The sequence below is a fragment of the Vanacampus margaritifer genome, chromosome 6 (assembly GCF_051991255.1).
Source record: "Vanacampus margaritifer isolate UIUO_Vmar chromosome 6, RoL_Vmar_1.0, whole genome shotgun sequence".
NCBI lineage: Eukaryota > Metazoa > Chordata > Actinopteri > Syngnathiformes > Syngnathidae > Vanacampus > Vanacampus margaritifer.
In genome coordinates this window covers 21,021,636-21,040,218 of record NC_135437.1, presented here as the reverse complement: position 1 = coordinate 21,040,218, position 18,583 = coordinate 21,021,636, and the positions used below count along the sequence as shown (strand labels likewise).

The 18,583-nt window shown below is 37.7% G+C and overlaps 2 protein-coding genes across 8 annotated transcripts; both read left to right on the top strand.

Moving 5' to 3' along the window:
- The first annotated feature begins 1,310 nt into the window (after positions 1–1,310).
- LOC144053323 (tyrosine-protein kinase CSK-like) lies at positions 1,311–10,806 on the top strand. Of its 4 annotated transcripts, none has more exons than XM_077567671.1 (13): positions 1,311–1,499; positions 4,904–4,981; positions 5,078–5,190; positions 5,272–5,396; positions 6,977–7,196; positions 7,279–7,372; positions 7,460–7,525; positions 7,658–7,757; positions 8,490–8,580; positions 8,658–8,731; positions 8,881–9,076; positions 10,176–10,262; positions 10,553–10,806. In XM_077567671.1, the coding sequence occupies exons 3-13, from the start codon at positions 5,083–5,085 to the stop codon at positions 10,745–10,747; spliced, it is 1,356 nt and encodes a 451-aa protein (XP_077423797.1). In that variant the 5' UTR covers positions 1,311–1,499; positions 4,904–4,981; positions 5,078–5,082; the 3' UTR covers positions 10,748–10,806. The 4 variants fall into 4 exon arrangements, with proteins under 4 accessions (XP_077423797.1, XP_077423798.1, XP_077423795.1 ...); XM_077567672.1 differs by having other exon boundaries at positions 5,054–5,190; XM_077567669.1 differs by having other exon boundaries at positions 1,311–1,614.
- Positions 10,807–10,809: 3 nt separating this feature from the next.
- On the top strand, positions 10,810–18,582 carry mapda (N6-Methyl-AMP deaminase). Of its 4 annotated transcripts, none has more exons than XM_077567676.1 (16): positions 10,810–11,203; positions 12,592–12,608; positions 12,845–12,923; positions 13,046–13,140; positions 13,567–13,750; positions 13,843–13,926; positions 14,093–15,001; positions 15,094–15,224; positions 15,302–15,362; positions 15,431–15,518; positions 15,591–15,672; positions 15,738–15,864; positions 16,059–16,139; positions 16,961–17,099; positions 17,209–17,309; positions 18,391–18,582. In XM_077567676.1, the coding sequence occupies exons 7-16, from the start codon at positions 14,957–14,959 to the stop codon at positions 18,580–18,582; spliced, it is 1,047 nt and encodes a 348-aa protein (XP_077423802.1). In that variant the 5' UTR covers positions 10,810–11,203; positions 12,592–12,608; positions 12,845–12,923; positions 13,046–13,140; positions 13,567–13,750; positions 13,843–13,926; positions 14,093–14,956. The 4 variants fall into 4 exon arrangements, with proteins under 4 accessions (XP_077423802.1, XP_077423800.1, XP_077423801.1 ...); XM_077567674.1 differs by having other exon boundaries at positions 12,592–12,635; positions 12,786–12,923; XM_077567675.1 differs by having other exon boundaries at positions 12,592–12,635; positions 12,786–12,923; positions 13,004–13,140.
- The last annotated feature ends 1 nt before the right edge of the window (position 18,583 follows it).

The window sequence follows — 18,583 nt, the reverse complement described above, 5'->3', positions numbered from 1 at the left end:
CTCTCGCACACACTCATTCTGCTGTGGCTGCAGTGGTCTTATTTTTTGTTGTTGTTGAAGCTGTTCAGAAATGTTCATACTGTACTTATTACCATTTCGACTATCACCTTTTGTGGTTGTTTGGTCTAAAAGAGATTGTTTGTTTGCATTTCAACAAAGTCGCATCCAAGAACATTTGTTGTCGTTTTCTCAAGTATGTCATGTCTGCAAACTGAAAGAATTAAACATGTTGGCCTTTTTTGTAAAAAAAAAAAAATTGTTCAACTTTTAACAAATTACAGTTGTAATCAAGTACCTTATAGACAACATTTGGAGTGCTGCATGGCTTTAAACGGTCAAGCAAACGTTCATGTACTTGTTCCCCGTATGTATCCGTACATTAAAAACTAAATTTAAAGACCTTTCATCATCTTGTTTTGCTGTAATTTTATTGCTAGTGTAAAACGAGTAGCAAATGATTTGGTTAATCACCTCGCTTACAACCTGGCACTCGGTGTGTAGTATTTTAATAAGTTTAACTGGTCAAGTGCTGAGCAAGCCTGCAGTTTTGAGATTTGGAGTTTGAATCTTGGTGCTTGCTTCCGTCCTCTCAAAAGCAGTCGGGATCCAAGCTCCAGCTTCCCTGTGTGCCTAACGAGGAAAATCAAGAAAATAGATGGATAAGCTTTAAAAAAGTAAAATAAAAGTTCACATTGATATGAGTTGTGAACAGCATGTAACTGTACCATGAACATCCTCTAAAGCAGTTCTGATTCAATACCAGAATATAAAAATAGTGTGAAGACGGGACTTCCTGTTCAAGATCACGATAACCAACCATTGGCACGACTGATTAGCTCAGAGCACATTAGATTGACATGGCAGCACTTCAAATCTGACTGAACACAAAATAATAATAAAAAATAAACTTCATAAACGTACTGGAAGCTGTGCAGCCAAGAGAAACACCTAAGAATAAAATGTTAGGATTGGGATTAATTTAAACGAAATTAAATTATAAAAAGTTTTAATTCATAATTATCTGTTTAATGTAATGAAACCTTTACTATCCCTGGAAACCTGTGTTTGTGTTCATACTGAGACAAAGTTAAACTGTCAAAAACGTTCACTATAATACTGCACATGAAAACTATTTGGTGTTCCGGTTACCCATCCCAATATGGCGGCCAGTTTGACGTATTGCGACCATACACATGCTACGACAAGATTAATGCGCATGCGTAATGTCAAAACAAGGCGTGGCATGAATTTGAAGAGGTGTGTGACGTGAGTATCTTATCTAACCAAACAAGTATTTTACTAGCCACAGAGTAATTGCTTTTTGTCGTCCAGATTTTTCCTCACATTCAAAATCTGTATAGTTTCATTTTGTGTATTTGTACGCGTTTGGCTGCTCACCCACTGGCGAGTTTTGTGAACATTCGGGCTTTGCGGACACCTGTGACATTCCCTTGTCAGTATTTTTGATTGATTTGGGGCTTCGACTTTAACTGACGCTTGTGAATGATTTTTTTTTTCTTGCTTGGGAACGTTTGTTGTCGCCAGAAGAAAACGTAGTTTGGGCAGTGACTCTATCATCCGATACTACCTGGAGTCACTTTTCCCTGTATTCAGGTACAGTAAATATTTATGTTAGAACTTTCCTGGGTACCATGTTTTGATCCAGTAAGTTTGTACTTACGTACTTATTCAACTGTATTTATTTATGTATTAATTTAACGTGAACAGCTAAATGACAGCAAATGTCATGTACAGTAGTTGGTGTGTAGTGTACAATGATTCAGGGACGTCACTAGGTTGTTTTGTATTTGGGCTAAACAACCCCCAGGAAATGCACAGCATGGTACGGTGGCGCTGAAATGCAAAACAGAACAACAAATACCAAAAACATCAACAAAGAAGGCAAATAATTTAAAAACGCGCACACATAAAAACAGCCTAACACAACAGCCAATAGAAAACACAGAACTAAATAAAACAACAAGCTAAACACGACAGCACATGAGAAAAAAAAAGCACAAAAACAAATAACTATTGAATTTATGAAAGAAAACACGACGGGATTTAAAAATAAAAAAAAAACGCAAAAAATCGTGAATACCTTACTTCCATCGTCAACACTCTACCCTTATAAAGCGAGATTTTCTGCAATGACAGCAATCAAAACAAAATCACAAAGTAAAGTGGACATGAATAACACTTTCATTGTCCTTGCCAACGAGACAGGCCTGTTGAAGAAAAACAAGTGATTTCTTGTTATTTGTTTCTATTCCATACCTTGAAATATTGCTTTATGTTAGGATTGAAACTCACGTCTGTCAAATTTTTTTTTTTTCCGATTAAGCAACAACTCAGATGAGCAAATAAATAATAAATCATACTTGTATTGGAAAACCGGGAATTATTTCAAATTGACAGTTCAGAATGTGAAAACACAAATTCATCATGATTCAAGCATTAACACTGTTATCCGAAAAAGCACGCCATGTTTTTTCGAGCGACTACTTGGGTAAACGTGATTTGTGCTCTGCGCTCAGTTTTTGTCAACAGATAAAAGGAGTGGCAGATTTGAACGTCAACATTCCTCAGCTGTCTGATGTTGTTGATTAACCAGTTTCATATGGAAAAAAAAAAAAGCAGGAATTTTCACCAGATGGCTTAAATTTACCTGCACTGATCTTATTATCTCTGTGTGTGAATGTTAACAAAGGTGGGTTTATTTTTTATTGTTATCTTGTATAACTTGCTTTACTTGCGCTAGGACCTGAATACATGCTTCGTTCTACACGCATCATGTGCAAAAGTGAATTGAATGGCAGCAAGCAAACCTTTAAACCTTTTCAGTCCTCTATCCTAAAATGGAACGTTCGGTCGTTATAATTATGTTAATCGATTAAATATGAGTGACAAGCAGGTCATTTACATTGGTAATCTTTTGCAGCAAAACTAAACGTCTTCCTTTTTAAGTAAAAAAAAAAAAAGATGAAAAAATGAAAGTAGTTATGCATCAGATTGCCGAGTGTTCCACAACCCATTGTTTTGTAAGCAGTATAAAATAAGTAATCGCTTAAACAGAACAATATTTAAAAAATATATAAATAAAAAAAGGAGACGCTCTAAATCTGGTTCCTGAGAGTTTTGAATCTAGTAGAAAAGACGTCAACACGATTGAAACAAAATGATGTGAAATTACGTTCTTTAATTTTTCTTTAGTTTTTACTTTACAGCAGACTAAGCAGCCAATTAGAAAAACGTGCTTGTTTGAATGGCATAATCTTTGTCTTATATTGTAATGTGCCAATGTGTAAAAAAAAGAAAAGAAGTAATAATAATAATATAAAAAATACAAGCAAATCTGAAGCAGCTGGGGGGTGAAAATAGCTGATATTGACCGAGCCAATCAATTGGTTTAAATGCTACTTCGAGGCACTCAGCCTGCACACACACAAAAGTCATCCTGTCTGTATCTTGAAAATGGAGGACACTGATTTATTGTACATGATATAAACGCTGGTTTGAGCTAGCCAGTAGCAGGATGTGACATTGTATAAAGTGACAGCACTAATTGCATTTTGCTCCCCCAAAACAGTGGATATAGAAAGTAAAAACTGTTTTCTAGTTACCAAAACTGTTTTGGTGATAATTAATTGGTTGAATGTCAATGTAATCTGGTGGTGTACTAGTTAAAATAAATATTTGAAAACATTTATTTATTTATTTTTTTTATGTCAGAATGTGGTGTTTTAATAAGGGCGTGTTGATTATTTGTATCTATCCACAATGTAATCTCCATGGAGGCGCTTCCCTCTAAGGACATGGCAAGACAGAAAGTAGCATGACTTAATTCGTACTACCTCATTGTAACGCCTTTGTTTGTTATGTGTGTGTCATGGAAATATCAGCACAAACTCCATTCCTCAGTTGTTAGCAAGATTCTTTGCTGCATTGTCAACCAGGCCGAGCGAGAGGAGCAACGTTCTTCGAGGGGAACAATCTGATTATTTTCTATGAATTGGAGCAACTCTTATTTTTATTTTTAGTCATGCAGCATGATAACTCATTCATAATTTAGAATTACAGTCATTCTGTTTTCTACCCCTATATTATTTACAGCCCGGCCTGCTTGCTAGTAAATTACATGACACTTGTAGACAGACATTCTCACCAGTTGAGAATCTCCAATTAACCTAAGAAGTATAGCGTTAAAAAAAAAAAGTTAAATAACAGTAATCGGTGCCACTGTTTTTCTTCTGACATTTTGCTACAGTTGCGTGATTGAACATGACCGAATGACATTATTATTAGGGGTGGGAATCTTTGAATGTCTCACGATTCGATTTCGATTCTTGGGTCTGCGATTCGATCAAGACCGATTTTTTTAAAATTAAAAATGATTTGATTGACAATGATTTTTGCCTCAATCTATAGATGTGCAAGGAATTGTAATGATCTACTCCAGTCTGACTCGCTAACGCTAATTAGCGCGCTACTTGCGGCACTTTTATCACTCAAAAGAACGGCTCCACACTGAAAGAAATCGTGATCGTGACATTTTCCTTCTACTCTCTAATGTGGCTACAACTTAACAGTGTATTAGACCGCATGGAACCACACTGCCCCTCAGTGGCCAAAATGGGTACAACATGAACAGCACTCCTAATAAAGGTACACACAAAGGCAAGACAGAATAAACTAATTTAAATAAAATCGATTTTGGGACTTTTAAAATCGATTCTGAATCGTATTAAATGAGAATCGCGATTCTTAAGAGAATCGTTTTTTTTGGGGGGGGGGGGCACACCCCTAATTATTATCATAATGAATTATTGAGAATGTTGTCTGTGTTTTTTAGCAAGCGTGTCAAAAATTGTACAATCAACCACTATACTGATTGTTTCTTTAGGTGAGTGCACCGGTTGAAATGTTTGCAGGCAGAAGGCGTCATCTGTGAGGAAATTGGGACGGTCTCAGCATGGCAAAGGTGAAAAACTCTCTTTTTTTTTCCTGATTTACAGAAAACATGCAAATAGTACTTAATCAACTATGCCATTAGATTTATGATATGCTTGATGAACAGACTCCATGACCCAAAGGCACCATTGTGTGGGCAAATTCAACTTTAAGGGCTCATTAACGCACCACCTCGCCTTTAAGGAAGGAGATCTGTTGACTATCATTATGACTACAGAGGTAAGAATGGTTTGTGTGTGCTGCTCAATTGGTTAGCAAACATTTTTTGCTGGTTTTCATTGATGATTTTTTATCTTGCAGAATCCAGAGTGGTATGTAGCTAGAAATGAAGCTGGTCGTGAAGGGGAAGTTCCCACCAGCCGCATTGAGAAATGCCGTCACAACCTGGCATCTGTGGAAAATTGCAGCGAGCTGAATCTTATGCCGTGGGTGCCCAAATTACGTTTGTTCGTTTGCTCCCGGTGCAGCAAGATTTAAGTAGATAACAGTCGTTGTTTCTGAGAGCAACAATAGCTCAACAATATGTACTATACATAACTTTGCCTTCTACCTATACCAGGGGTTGGCAATCTTTGCTGTCAAACGATCCATTTTGGGCCAAATAAATTAAAAAAAAATCTGTCCAGAGCCGCAAAACATTTGAAGATTGTGATGAACGAAGCTGTGTGTGTAATGTACTGGGGGTTCAAGTGCTAATTAAAATTGCGCCATAACACAAAAAAATATTGTCACTTCTATGTGTAAAACGCTTATGTCCATTTTTTATTTTATTTTTTTTTAAACATTTTTTGGATGTCTGCATTGAGTCTGTCTGTCTGCATCCCCCAAAAACATAAAAATGTAAAAAATAAAATGGACATAAAGTGTTTTTCACATAACGGCAACAATATGCAGCATCCAATACTTCTTCTACCTTTTATCTTCCAATTAAAAAAAAAAAAATTGGGGGGATTATTTTTCATACTTAATTTTTCAGAAATTTTTAGACTTTCCTGCCTTTCTATCAGATTTCTGACATTTTTGGCAATTTTATGGACATGGTAAAATTCTTCCTCTCTTCCTTTGTTTTAATAATTTTTTTTTTGACATTTTGTGGCTTTTTTAATTTTTATTTTTTTTACATTTTTTCTGCCTTTTTTGCTATCAATTTTCTGAGATTTTTGCAATTTTGTGGACATTTTATGGTAATTTTGGGGCTTTTATTTTCTTTTTGGACATTTTGTTGTTATTTCTTAAACATTTTCTTTTTTGCCTATATTATTATATTTGACATATATGGCAATTGTAACTTTCAGATTTTCATCTTTCATTTTGGATATTTTAAGATCACTTTTTAGACATTTTTAGGTAATTTAAAAAAATATTTTTTTTTTTAAACGGTACCTTTCGTCTTCTTTTTTCTTTTTTTTCCGAGAAAGCTCAGTTTTGTTCATTCGGTAATCTCACCAATTCGACATGTCATCATCATTGCTCTCTTTTTTTGTTCTCTCTTTTTCCATCTTTTTGTACGTGCGGGTGTGTGTGCTCATTAATTCACCTAAAACCTTTTGTAAAATCCCATACCGTTCACCTAAACTGAATACTTCAGAATCCAGCTAGAGTCGTGAGGTTGTCAGGAGACCCGAGGAAGGATCAAAGTGAAATCCAGCACCGACCAAACATCACCTACTACCCACCGGGTTACCAACCAGAATCTTTCACCAACCCCAGAAATTCCAACAAATTCGTCTCCATTTTTCTGACAACTTAAAAATTTGGACTTTGAATATTTAATTATTATTAAAAAAAATTCAGCATGAATTCCTATAAAGAATACTTTATCTAAAAAATAAACCTATAAAGAAATATTCATTTCTACAATTTTTTTTTTAGAGCTCCACAGGCAGGAAGTCAGAGGAGAGGGACTAAAGAGCCACATGTGGCTCCAAAACCGCCGGTTTCGGACCCCTGACCTCTACAAATACTTAGATGTCAAACAATGTCACCTCCACGTTTGTCATTGCAGATGGTTTCATGGCAAAATAACACGTCTCCAGGCCGAGCGCTTGCTCTCCCCGTCAGAGATGGGTCTATTCTTGGTGCGAGAGAGCACCAACTATCCCGGCGACTACACGCTGTGTTTGAGCACCAACGACAACGTGGAGCACTACCACATCATGTACGGCAACGGCAAGCTTACCATTGATGACGAAACCTATTTTCACAACCTCATCCAACTTGTTGAGGTACAACCTAAAAGGAGCTTTTTTTTGTATCGTGTGGTTGTCTTCTTTTTGTCGTATTTAATGACAAATTCCTTTAACAAAGCACTACAAAAGCAATTCTGATGGACTGTGCACTCGTCTCATCAACCCAAAGTTGGAGAAGGAGACGGTTGCTGTCCACAACGAATTTGTGAGCGGTGAGTCTTGAGTGCTTTGTTAGTCACCTGCAGGCTGCTCGTAGTTTGTGATTGTGGCGTCCCGTCCTGTCTTTGACTCGCCAACAGGCGGCTGGGTGATGAACAGGAAGGAACTCAAGTTACTCAAGGTCATTGGACGAGGAGAGTTTGGAGGCACGTAGCCATTTGAATTGTTGTGTCACGTTCAAGTCACTTGAGACCTCCAACGCTTTTCTGCCACGATTCGTATTCGCTGCGACGCGAGTGCACGTTGCGCAATGTTAACCGGAAGTCTTGTGTTTGCAGAAGTCAGGTTGGCTGAGTACAGAAAGGCTCAAGTGGCTGTGAAGTGCCTTAAAAACAATACCACGGCGCAGGCTTTTATTGCAGAGGCCTCTGTCATGATGTAAGTAAAGCCAAAAATATTATAAATAATTTATTGCACTCTATACAGTGGAACCTCGGAGTTTGAACGTCTCGGAGCGCGTACAAATTGGACTTCAACCAAAAAAATTGGACTTGGATCAATTAATAGTATGATAATTGAATCAAGATTACACCATTTTAACTCATTCACTGCCATTGACGGCTATAGACGTCAAAAATTCATTTGAACTATTTCTATTAGTTTAATATTTTTCCCACTTTTGTTAACAAGAGTATGAAAACCTAGATTTTTTTATTACATTTAGAACAGATATAAAATTTGTGATTAATCGTGAGTTAACTATTGAAGTCATGCGATTGATTATGATTAAAAAATGGAATCACCTGACACCTCTCATTTTTTTCTTTTCTTTTTCTCTTTTAAAAAGAAAACATTAAAAATACTTAAAAAAAGAAAAGAAAAAAAAGATGATTAAAAATGAGGGGTGCAGGCAATTAAAAATGTTTGTAATTAATTGCATGACTTCACTAGTTAACTCACGATTAATCACAAATTTCGTATCTGTTCTAAATGTAAAATTGTTTTTTTAGGTTTTCATACTAAAAAAAAAGTTAAACTAATATAAATAGTTCAAATGAATTTTTGACTTCAATGGCAGCGAATGAGTTCTAAGATTCCCTCCCTACTTATAGTTCAAATGTATTTCTGAATAAAAATGAAGAAACTCCATCGTCACTTCTATTGCCGCAGGAAATTAAGTCACAATAACTTGGTGAAGCTGCTCGGCGTGATTTCAGAGGCGGACGGCAGTTTGCTGATTATTACCGAATACATGAGAAAGGTGAGTATCGGTCTCATCCTTCGTCGACATCCTTAATACCTGTGGCTTATAAACGTGTGCGGCTTTATTTTTTTCAGGGTACCTTGGTGGACTACCTGCGTTCCAGAGGACGGACAGTACTCACTAGTGTTACCCTTCTTAAATTTGCATTGTGTGTACATCGCACATCCACAATTGACAACAGTATTAGAGCTAAGATGTTTGTTTGTATGAAGAGTTACAAAAACAAAATATTCCAATCAACTGTAGGTGTATTTATTCTATTTGTGTATAATGCTTGGCTGGTTGTTCTTTTCGCAGACACGTCTGCGAGGCCATGGTATATTTGGAATCTAATCATTTTGTCCACCGAGACCTCGCAGCCCGTAATGTTCTGTTATCGGAGGAACTCATTGCCAAAGTCAGTGACTTTGGCTTGACCAAGAAAGTGTCTTCCCTTGAGGATACCGACAAGCTGCCGGTCAAGTGGACGTCACCAGAGGCCCTCAAAGAAAAGGTACCCTTGTTAAAGAGGAAGTTGAGCCCCCCCACCCCAAAAACTTTTTTTTGGACAATATTATGTTCTATGCAGCCCCACTGGTCTAAATATGGTATTCTGGTTAATATTATGTTAGTGGAATAAAGGGGTGTTAAATTTTTTTTTTAAATCGTTTCAGCGATATATCGCGATATTACCGTGCACAATTCTCGTATCGATTCAATATGCGGCCAAATCGTTTTTAAACATCAATTTTTGATAGAAATATTAAAAAAAAAAACATCTTACTTGAGGTTAGCTTTTAAACCAAGAGTGCCATCTAGAGGAGTGAAAAAATATCACAGGTGCTTCATTTGTCTGTCTGTCTGGTTAGCTGTTTAGCTAGCTAGCTGGCCCATTTAAACCAAGATTGCCATCTAGAGGAGTCAAACAGTGTCACAAGTGTTTCATGGAGCTTCATTTGTCCGCCTGTCCGTTTGTCTGTCTGGTTAGCTGTTTAGCTAGCCAGCTAGTTAGCACCTTTAAACCAGGAGTGCCATCTAGAGGAGTAAAACAGTATCACAAGTATTTCATGAAGCTTCATGTGTCTATCACTACTGATTAATATTTTCCAAATTTAATTGTTTTCCCCCCGCAATAATCGACTTATAGATTCATATCATGATTAATCGGTATCTAATCGAATCGTGATACGGATCGAATCGCCAGATACGAGGCAATTCACACCCCTAGCTGGAATATGAGTTAAGCAGCAAAATTATCTCTGGTCGGCCATTTTGCCACTTGCTGTTGACTGAAGATGACATCACAGTTGCTCAGGACTCAGGCAACGACCATTCACAGCTCACCTATTTTCTCATTGGTTGATTTTTTTTGATTGGTGAGCTGTGATTGGTCGTTGCCTGAGTCCTGAGCAACCGAGATGTCATCTTCAGTCGACAAGAAGAGACAAAATGGCCGCCCCCTGAGATGGATAAAAACGGCTGGATTTTGCTTCATAACTCTCAAATGTAATATTAATCAGACTAGATTTAGAATAGTGAGGTCACATATAACATATTATTGTCAAGAAATATTGAAGGTTGACTTCCACTTTTCTTTGTCTCCCCCTCAAAAGAAATTCTCCACCAAATCAGATGTTTGGAGTTATGGTGTTTTGCTTTGGGAGATTTACTCATTTGGTCGAATGCCTTACCCAAAAATTGTAAGTATGGAAAATATAATAACTGGAATGTATTCACTAAAAATCAAATGTATCGATAAAGAGTTGCAATATTGAGTCGGTTAAGTTTATTGAGTTGTAGTAGTGAACAGCTCAAGGCGAAGATGTGCTTCATACTATTTCACAAAATGTGAACACAGCCCTCCTGGATGCTACTTATAGAAATCTTAGGAATTGCTTCCAACTTTTTTAGCCCCAACAAAATTCTAATCCAATTTTATTTGTGTGTGTTGAAAAGATGTTTCAGTCTGACTTTTGTTCCCGTTGTGCAGCAATCGAAGCATGTGGTGCATCATTTGGAGGGCGGATACCGGATGCCTTCTCCAGACGGCTGTCCTGAAGCGCTTTACTACATCATGAAGCGCTGCTGGCACTTGAACCCTGAATCTCGGCCATCTTTCGATTTGTTGAAAGAGTGGCTGTCGGATGTGAAAAAAGAGCTCCGGCAAATGGGCACGCAGCTCTGACGGGACACGTCGTGTACTTTCATCTCGGATCGAGGGTGGAAGGGGAGGGGGAAGGGGGAAGGGGGGGTGAAGGGGGGGTTGATTTATCAAATCACTTGGCAGTTTCCACGTTATGCCAGTCAAGGTTTTTCTCTTATGTTTCTTAAGCCCCCGATGAGCAACACTTCTTTGTTGTGTTGTCTGAATGTTAGAATCTTTTTGTGCAAGTTCACCCTCAAGACTGTTTCAGTATACGTTCATGCGCAAGAGCCGCGTCGAGCTCTGCGTGCACCAAACCAAGTGATGAGGAAGTGACATGTTGCTGGTGCGCCATTCATTGCCCGATAACTGAAAAGCGCAGCAAAAGACTTTTAAGGATGAACGTGTACACGGAGATTGTGGAGATTTTCTCAGCTTGGGGATGTCGCAAAGACGTCGGAGTTGCCGCAAACATCAGAACAGCGTTTCGGGTCTGCAGTGAGTCAAATCTGTTGCGTTATATTTGAAGTATTTTTGATGTGAAACCTTTTCTTTGTCTTCAAGTTGAGCCTGTTACAGGCAAGGATGTTGTATTAAAGGAGGGCTTTTAACTTATTCACTGCCATTGTCGGCTATAAATGTCAAAAATTATTTTTTACTTTTTCTATTAGGTTAACATTTCCCCCCCACACTTTTGTTAACAAGAGTATGAAAACCTAGAATTTTTTTATTATCCTTTTAGAACAGATGAAATTTGTGATTAATTGCGAGTTAACTAGTGAAGTCATGCGATTAATTACAATTAAAAACTTTAATCGCCTGACGGCCCGAATTTTTTATCTTTTCTTCTTTTTTTTAATTCATTCACTGCCATTGACGGCTATAAACGTCCAAAAATCATTTTAACTATTAGTTTAAAAACAAAAAAAATCCCACTTTTGTTAACAAGAGTATGAAAACCTAGATTTTTTTAATTGTACATTTAGAACTGATATAAAATGTGTGATTAATCGTGAGTTAACTAGTGAAGTCATGCGATTAATTACAATTTAAAAATTTAATTGCCTCTTGCCCCTAATTTTTAATCTTTTTTTTTAAATGAATTTATGGCAGTGAATGAGTTAATGATTTTTTTTGATTTTTTTTCCCCAGGGTTTGATGATTGTGACATGCATTTAGACTTCTCATTTCTCTAATTCAAACTGGGTAAAAAAAAAAAACACCCATGCCAATATTTTGTTAAATGTCCTTTTATGATGTTTTTTTTTATTCAGTATATTAGCCTGAACACGTGTAGTCTAGAGAAATTCTAAATAACTTCAGTCTTGTGCTCCCAATTATTTCTTGAAAATGAATGATAAGTGGAAAGTGGGAAAAGTACAATTGACATAATGAGAACGCCCCAAATTAATGTGACATTGATGAATATATGTACAGTAGAAGATGCCACATTGTCATAATCTTATTTTTGGTCATCTCACTACTGGTGTAAAATAAATGGAAGGTGTGTGCATTTTTAAGTTGACACAGTATTGTTTTTACAAGTTTGAATAAAACACAAATATAGTAGATGTACATTGACTTGTGCTTCACAAACCGTTTTTCACTCAGAAAAATTACAACAATAGATTTCTGTTGTAGTCAAACTAGCAATACTGAACTTTACTGTTACTTTATAGATTTCTACGCTAAAGCTCAAACGATCAGTTTTCTAATTTCTAAGTCACTCAATTTACAAATGATGACACCTGTAGCCTTTAAGCTATATGATATATACATCAACCATAACAAAGGCCATCTCCTGCATTAATTAGCAACTTCTTAAATGAATATGCTAATCATGTTTGAATTTCCACTTCTGAGTTTGTTGACTTTGGTGCCATCAGACAAACGGAGGCTTCTGGTAAGCAGATTCAACTCATAGTTGAAGGTGTGATTTTTTTCCTTCTAACTAAATTATACCAAAGTATGTTAGCACCCAAAGTGAACTCTGCCTGCTTTTTGTCTACAAGATTTTCTTCACACCAGTCGTTTTAATTTCGCTTCATAGCTCCAGTGTGTGTTTTTGTATGTGTTAAAGGCGCCACACTCAACCAGTTTTGTTGACCTTTGGTGACACCTTTGACATTTTCCTGTCAGGATTTGGAGGGATTTTGGGACTTATTATTAGTTGCTATATGAGCAGCTACTGCTTTTTGTCACTTTGACCCGCAACCAGGTACAGCAAATGTTTATTTTAGAGCATTTTGTAGCATCAGGATTTTTTTTAAACCTTTTTTTTTTTACTTTTTTTTTTAGGTGGGCGTAATCTTGTATTTTCTTTTCTTTTTTTTTTATTAGGTTGCTCTTCCTTCCTGCTTCCTCTGCCTTCAGCATCTGTGTTGGGTCACCAGCAGGTTGAAGATACGATCTTGACACCACAAGTGCACATCTAGGTAACTTGTGCAATGTGACCTTTTGAGAAAAAAAAATGTTAGTGTTTTGTGATGTTTGCAGTTTTGTTTTTGTACAGTAGAACTGTTTGTTATGGGCCCCGGTTTATTTTGGGTTTGATTCCACTGTCGATCACTAGATGGCGGCAAATTATTTTGTTGATCTTTCTGGCATCACGTAAATAGTTCAACTATGCACTCTTTTCGGTTGTTGTTATTAGTATAGTGAGCATTAAAGTTAGATAAAATAACTGGTGACAGTTAAAATAAGTGCTGGTACGTGGACTCGTTCATGTGAGTATAATTTACCAGTATGATAATTATATTAGAACTGAAGAACAAAATTAGTCAACAAAACAAAATATTGAATCCACTTTAATTGTATTTATTTTATTTGTATAATGTTTGGCTGATTGTTCTTTTTTCCAGACATGTCTGCGATGCCACGGCGTATTTGGATTCTAATAGCTTTGTCCACCAAGACATTGCAGCCCGTAATGTTCTGTTATCGAAGGAAGTCATTGCCAAAGTCTTGACCAAGAAGGAGTCTTCCCTTGAGGATACGAACAAGCTGCCAATCAAGTGGGTGTCACCAGAGGCCCGCAAAGAAAAGGTACCCTTGCTAAGTGGTGAGGAAGGGTGTTGTATTCAGACATTGACAGTCATCTTCAACAGTATTTGATATATTTGTCTCTTTCCGAAAAGAAATTCACCACCAAATCAGATGTTTGGAGTTATGTCTTGCTTTGGGAGATTTACTCATTTGGTCAAAGTCCTTACAAAGAAGTTGTAAGTATGAGGAATGTGACAAGAGGAAACATTCAAAATAAAAATGGCTTCCAAATAAAATCACGTTTTATTTGATCAAATAATTCCAATTTAGTTGTAATGTTGTATTTATGCATGTGTTAAAAACATGCTTGTATTAATGTTTTTGTTTGTTTCCACTGTGTAGCAATCAAAATATGTTGTGCCTCGATTGGAGAGTGGTTAACGAATGGCTTCTCCCGATGGATATGCCGACATCATCAAGCACTGCTGGCATTTGGACCCTGAGTCAGTCAGTCAATCAATCAATCAATCAATCAATCAATCAATCAATCAACCTACCTACATAGCCTCCAGCTCCCCCACGACCCTAATAAGGACAAGCACTATTGCAAATTGATTGATGTATGTTTAACTATGCTGCACAAAGCAGATTCCACCCCGACACACCAATAAAAGTATTTTTTCCCCTTTCAAGTTAAAAATGCTTATTCATATTTGAGTCATATGAATATGAACTGTCTCTTATAAACCTCCATATTATGCAGGTTTATGGATACATCATTTCTATATTTTAGACTTAATTGTCATGTGACAAAAATGAATAACCACCTTATAATTGTATAACATGGCTGTGTCACGAGTCAAAATGTACTCGGTGAAATGACCCTCTGCGTCTATTGAAAAACATTGGACTTTGGATCGTAATTCAATTTGTGAGGATTACTTTGATTTCCTTTGATAAAATGTAATTTGACTACAATAACAAACTGCCTGATTTGTATGATAGTAACAGGCAAAGGCAATGCAATACGCCGTTTGTTTTCAGTCGTGTAAAGGAAGATTTTGCATTGCGGAAATATCGGGAAAGCCCGGATGTTCGAAATTGTCAAATGTGTGCGCGGAACTTTTCTCTCGGGACTCGGGGACTTATTTGCTTGCTGCACTTCATTGTGTGTCACGTCCAAATGTGTCCTGAAAACACAGGCAGGCCGACACTAAATTCTTCACATACTGGCAGATATTTTTATTTTTATTTTTTATTTTGACGATGGACAAGAACGACGATGTCTTTTATCGGGAGCTCCCAAAAGTGGTGAGTCAAATTTATCGGCCAGTTATTTTTTTTAAAAGCCGGCATTTGAAAGCTTGTGGGAAGAATTCAAATGGGTTTCATTTTCCCACCAGGAGCTGCACGCTCACCTCAACGGCTCGGTGAGTTTCCAGACGATGGAGAAGCTCATTAAGCGAAAGCCACATCTTAACATTGACCACCACATGACGGCCATTGACAAGGGCCAGCGGAGAACCTTGAATGAGTACGTAGACCACTTGTGTGTGCTGCCTTAAATCCACGCGTGATTTTAGCGGCCGTTAACGACATGGCGGTCTACAGGTGCTTTCAGGTGTTCAAGGTCATTCATCAGTTGGTGGACTCTGAGGAGGACATCTTGATGGTGATCATAATGTGGTTTTGCAAATGTGTTGCGCAAACACCATGGCAACGTTACATCTTTCATTCTAGGTGGCCACAGATGTAATCAAGGAATTTGCTGCTGACGGTGTCAAATATTTAGAGCTTAGGAGTACGCCAAGAGAGGAGAAGAAAACAGGTCTGGGACGTTAAATGGATTCCATGTAGCTGTCCCTGAGAGTTGTTGACTAATGTGTCGTCATATTTTCAGGATTGACCAAAAAGAGCTACGTAGACACCGTCATAAAAGCCATCCAGCAGTGTCAAGAGGAGGAGGTGGACATTGATGTCAGGTGCGCACACGATGAACATCCGTCAGCAAAGAAAGATGCTAACGTGGGCAATATTTCTCCTGCAGGTTCCTAGTAGCCATCGATCGCAGGAATGGGACGGAGGTTGCCATGGAAACGGTGAAGCTGGCCGAGGAGTTCATGCTGTCGGCCGACGGGCTGGTGGTTGGACTTGATCTCAGTGGGGACCCAACGGTACGCCAGCCATTAATTGTGTCGTATACACATGTGGACAAAATTGTGTTCATTAATAATAGTAAAAAAATAAAACACTGTAGTCAGAGAAATAACTTGAATCTTATAAGAGTGATAAGAAATACACATTTTATGAAAATGAGCAAATAAAAATCAAGTATTACTTTTAGGATACAACTTGATGTGGTTTTCAGGTGGGTCATGGCAAAGACCTGCTTCCTGCCTTACAGCGAGCCAAGAACAGCGGACTCAAGTTAGCACTGCACCTCTCCGAAGTAAGACTGGAGGAATTGATTCAAGCTGTAAATGCTGCTTAAGAGAAGTCAATCCAAACATTTTCTTTGCAAAAATATGTTCTATGCAGCACCACTAGTCTGAACACGGTATGGTTAAAGCAGCAAAATGCCATTTTGTCACTTTCTGCTAACTGAAAATGCCATCATAGTCGCTCAGGTAACAACCAATCACGGCTCACCTATTTCCTGAAGCTGAGCCGTGATTGGTTGTTACCTGAGCCCGGAGAATGATGTCATTTTCAGTTGACAGAAAGTGAAAAAATGGCCGCCCCCTGAGATAGATTAACACGGGTGGATTTTGCTGCTTAAACTCATTTTCCATAAAATACATTATTGTAAAGAAAATATTTGGGTTGACTTCTACTTTTTAACTCATTCACTGCCATTGAAAAAAAATAATTCATTTGAACTATTTCTATTAGTTTAACATTTTTTTCCACTTTTGTTAACAAGAGTATGAAAACCTAGACTTTTTTAATTGTACATTAAGAACAGATATAAAATTTGATTAATTACGATTAAAAAATGTAATCGCCTTTTTATTTTTAATTTTTTATAATTGTAATTAATTGTATGACTTTGTTAACTCACGATTAATATTTTTTTAATATCTGTTCTAAATGTACAATATTTTTTCTTCTAGGTTTTCATATTCTTAACAAAAGTGGAGAGAAAAAAGTAGTAACTCGTAGAAATAGTTCAAATGAACGTCTATAGCCGTCAATGGCAGTGAATGAGTTAAGTGTCTTAATTATGCGCTAGCACAATATCTACTGACGCGAGATGACAAATTGTTGCAGGTGCCGTCTCAGCTGGAGGAATCGGAGCTTCTGCTCGATCTGCCGCCCGACCGGATCGGTCACGGCACCTTCCTGCATCCTGACGTAGGCGGATCGCAGAGTCTCGTTGACAAAGTGGTGAAGAATAACATCCCTTTGGGTAAGGCGAAGGTGACCACTTAGTACAAAGGAAGTTTGAGCCCCCCCAATATATTCTACTAGTGTGCCGAATTGTCCACGTACTAATAGCTCACTTGACGTTCTGCTAGAGCTTTGCTTGACATCAAACGTCAAAGGACAAACCGTCCCATGTTACTCCAAGCATCACTTCAAGTACTGGTACCAGCTGGGCCACCCAAGCGTCGTTTGTGTAAGTTTCAGTCTCTTTCAAACGGCTGCAATGACCTTCATCTTCCCTATTTGACTTTGAACAGTTGTGACGTTTTTGAAATGCACTTGCACAGTAGTCTGGGAATGGTCACGTTGTTTTGTGTACAGGCCTACGGCCATTTTGTTTTTTTTGTTTAAATCCATAAAAAGAATGATTTAATTTTCAGCCTGTACTGAGAATGAATGAAATTCTTAATACTGTTGAGATTAAGTTGAAAAAATTAGGATGGAAAAACATTGTGAACATTTTGAATCCCTCTTTTTTTAAACTCATTGTAGTGTGGTCCTAAATACTCCCTTTATATTTTTACATTTGTGTGGGAATGTTAACATTCCCTATTTAATTTTATATTATTTTATTCTTCTAACGTCACAACTTTTGTCATTGAAAACATTAACTTTGTAAACAAAAATTACAGCTTTCCCCAAATGTAAAAATACTTAATTTCCCTGGAAAAGTAGTTTTTTTACAAATATTTGTATCCCCCCCCCGCGCACAAACACAAACGCTGCTTTATACATTTGCAGTTGCATTCAAACCAAAAATCTTATCTCCAATGTATGTTTCAATTTGTTATACAGTTTAACTAGTTAAAATGATTTAATAGTAGTAAGAATAACGCAGATTTTCTTTTATCTTGTAATTCTTAATATTGACATTAAAATTGCATTAAAGACCCTATAGAGTGAATTTGATATAGAGTCGTTTACATACAAAGGATAACTTTGTATTACTCCGTTATGGAAATACTGTACAGCATCAATTAAACAGTTTTTCATTATGCAGTTAGCTAGCTCGTTATGCCTCCACCCTGAAAATTCAGCATCCATTTAAGTGAATTGATGTGGCTACTTTAGAGCGCCTCATTGTCTGCCATGAGTGTGCGCTTATCCAGAGAAAGGCAGGAGAGTGATGAGCTTTAATAGCCAGCGTATGGACCGGGGTTTTGTGCTCGCTTTAGAGCGCCTCGTTGTTGGCCCCGAGTGCAGGCACGCGGCTCAGAGAAAGGGCGAAACTGTATATTTGAGCATTGTAAATAATGATTTTTGTCCTCCGGCAGACTGACGACAAGGGCGTGTTCAGTACGGACTTGTCTCAGGAATATCGGCTGGCGGCGTCCACATTCGGTCTGAGCCGCGAGGCCGTGTGGTCGCTCTCCCGGCAGGCCATCGACTGCATCTTCGCGGCGGACGCCATCAAGCGTCAGCTCAAGCACAAGTGGTCTCAATTACAGCCTCACGTGCTCAAATGAC

Coding starts and splice junctions, on each gene's coding strand:
- LOC144053323 (XM_077567671.1), top strand. CDS start 5,083: ATGACCCAAAGGCACCATTGTGTGGGCAAATTCAACTTTAAGGGCTCA. Junction 5,191..5,271: donor CTATCATTATGACTACAGAG/GTAAGAATGGTT, acceptor TTTATCTTGCAG/AATCCAGAGTGGTATGTAGC. Junction 9,077..10,175: donor CAGAGGCCCTCAAAGAAAAG/GTACCCTTGTTA, acceptor CCCCCTCAAAAG/AAATTCTCCACCAAATCAGA.
- mapda (XM_077567677.1), top strand. CDS start 14,957: ATGGACAAGAACGACGATGTCTTTTATCGGGAGCTCCCAAAAGTG. Junction 15,865..16,058: donor ATCTCAGTGGGGACCCAACG/GTACGCCAGCCA, acceptor TGTGGTTTTCAG/GTGGGTCATGGCAAAGACCT. Junction 17,100..17,208: donor GAAGAATAACATCCCTTTGG/GTAAGGCGAAGG, acceptor ACGTTCTGCTAG/AGCTTTGCTTGACATCAAAC.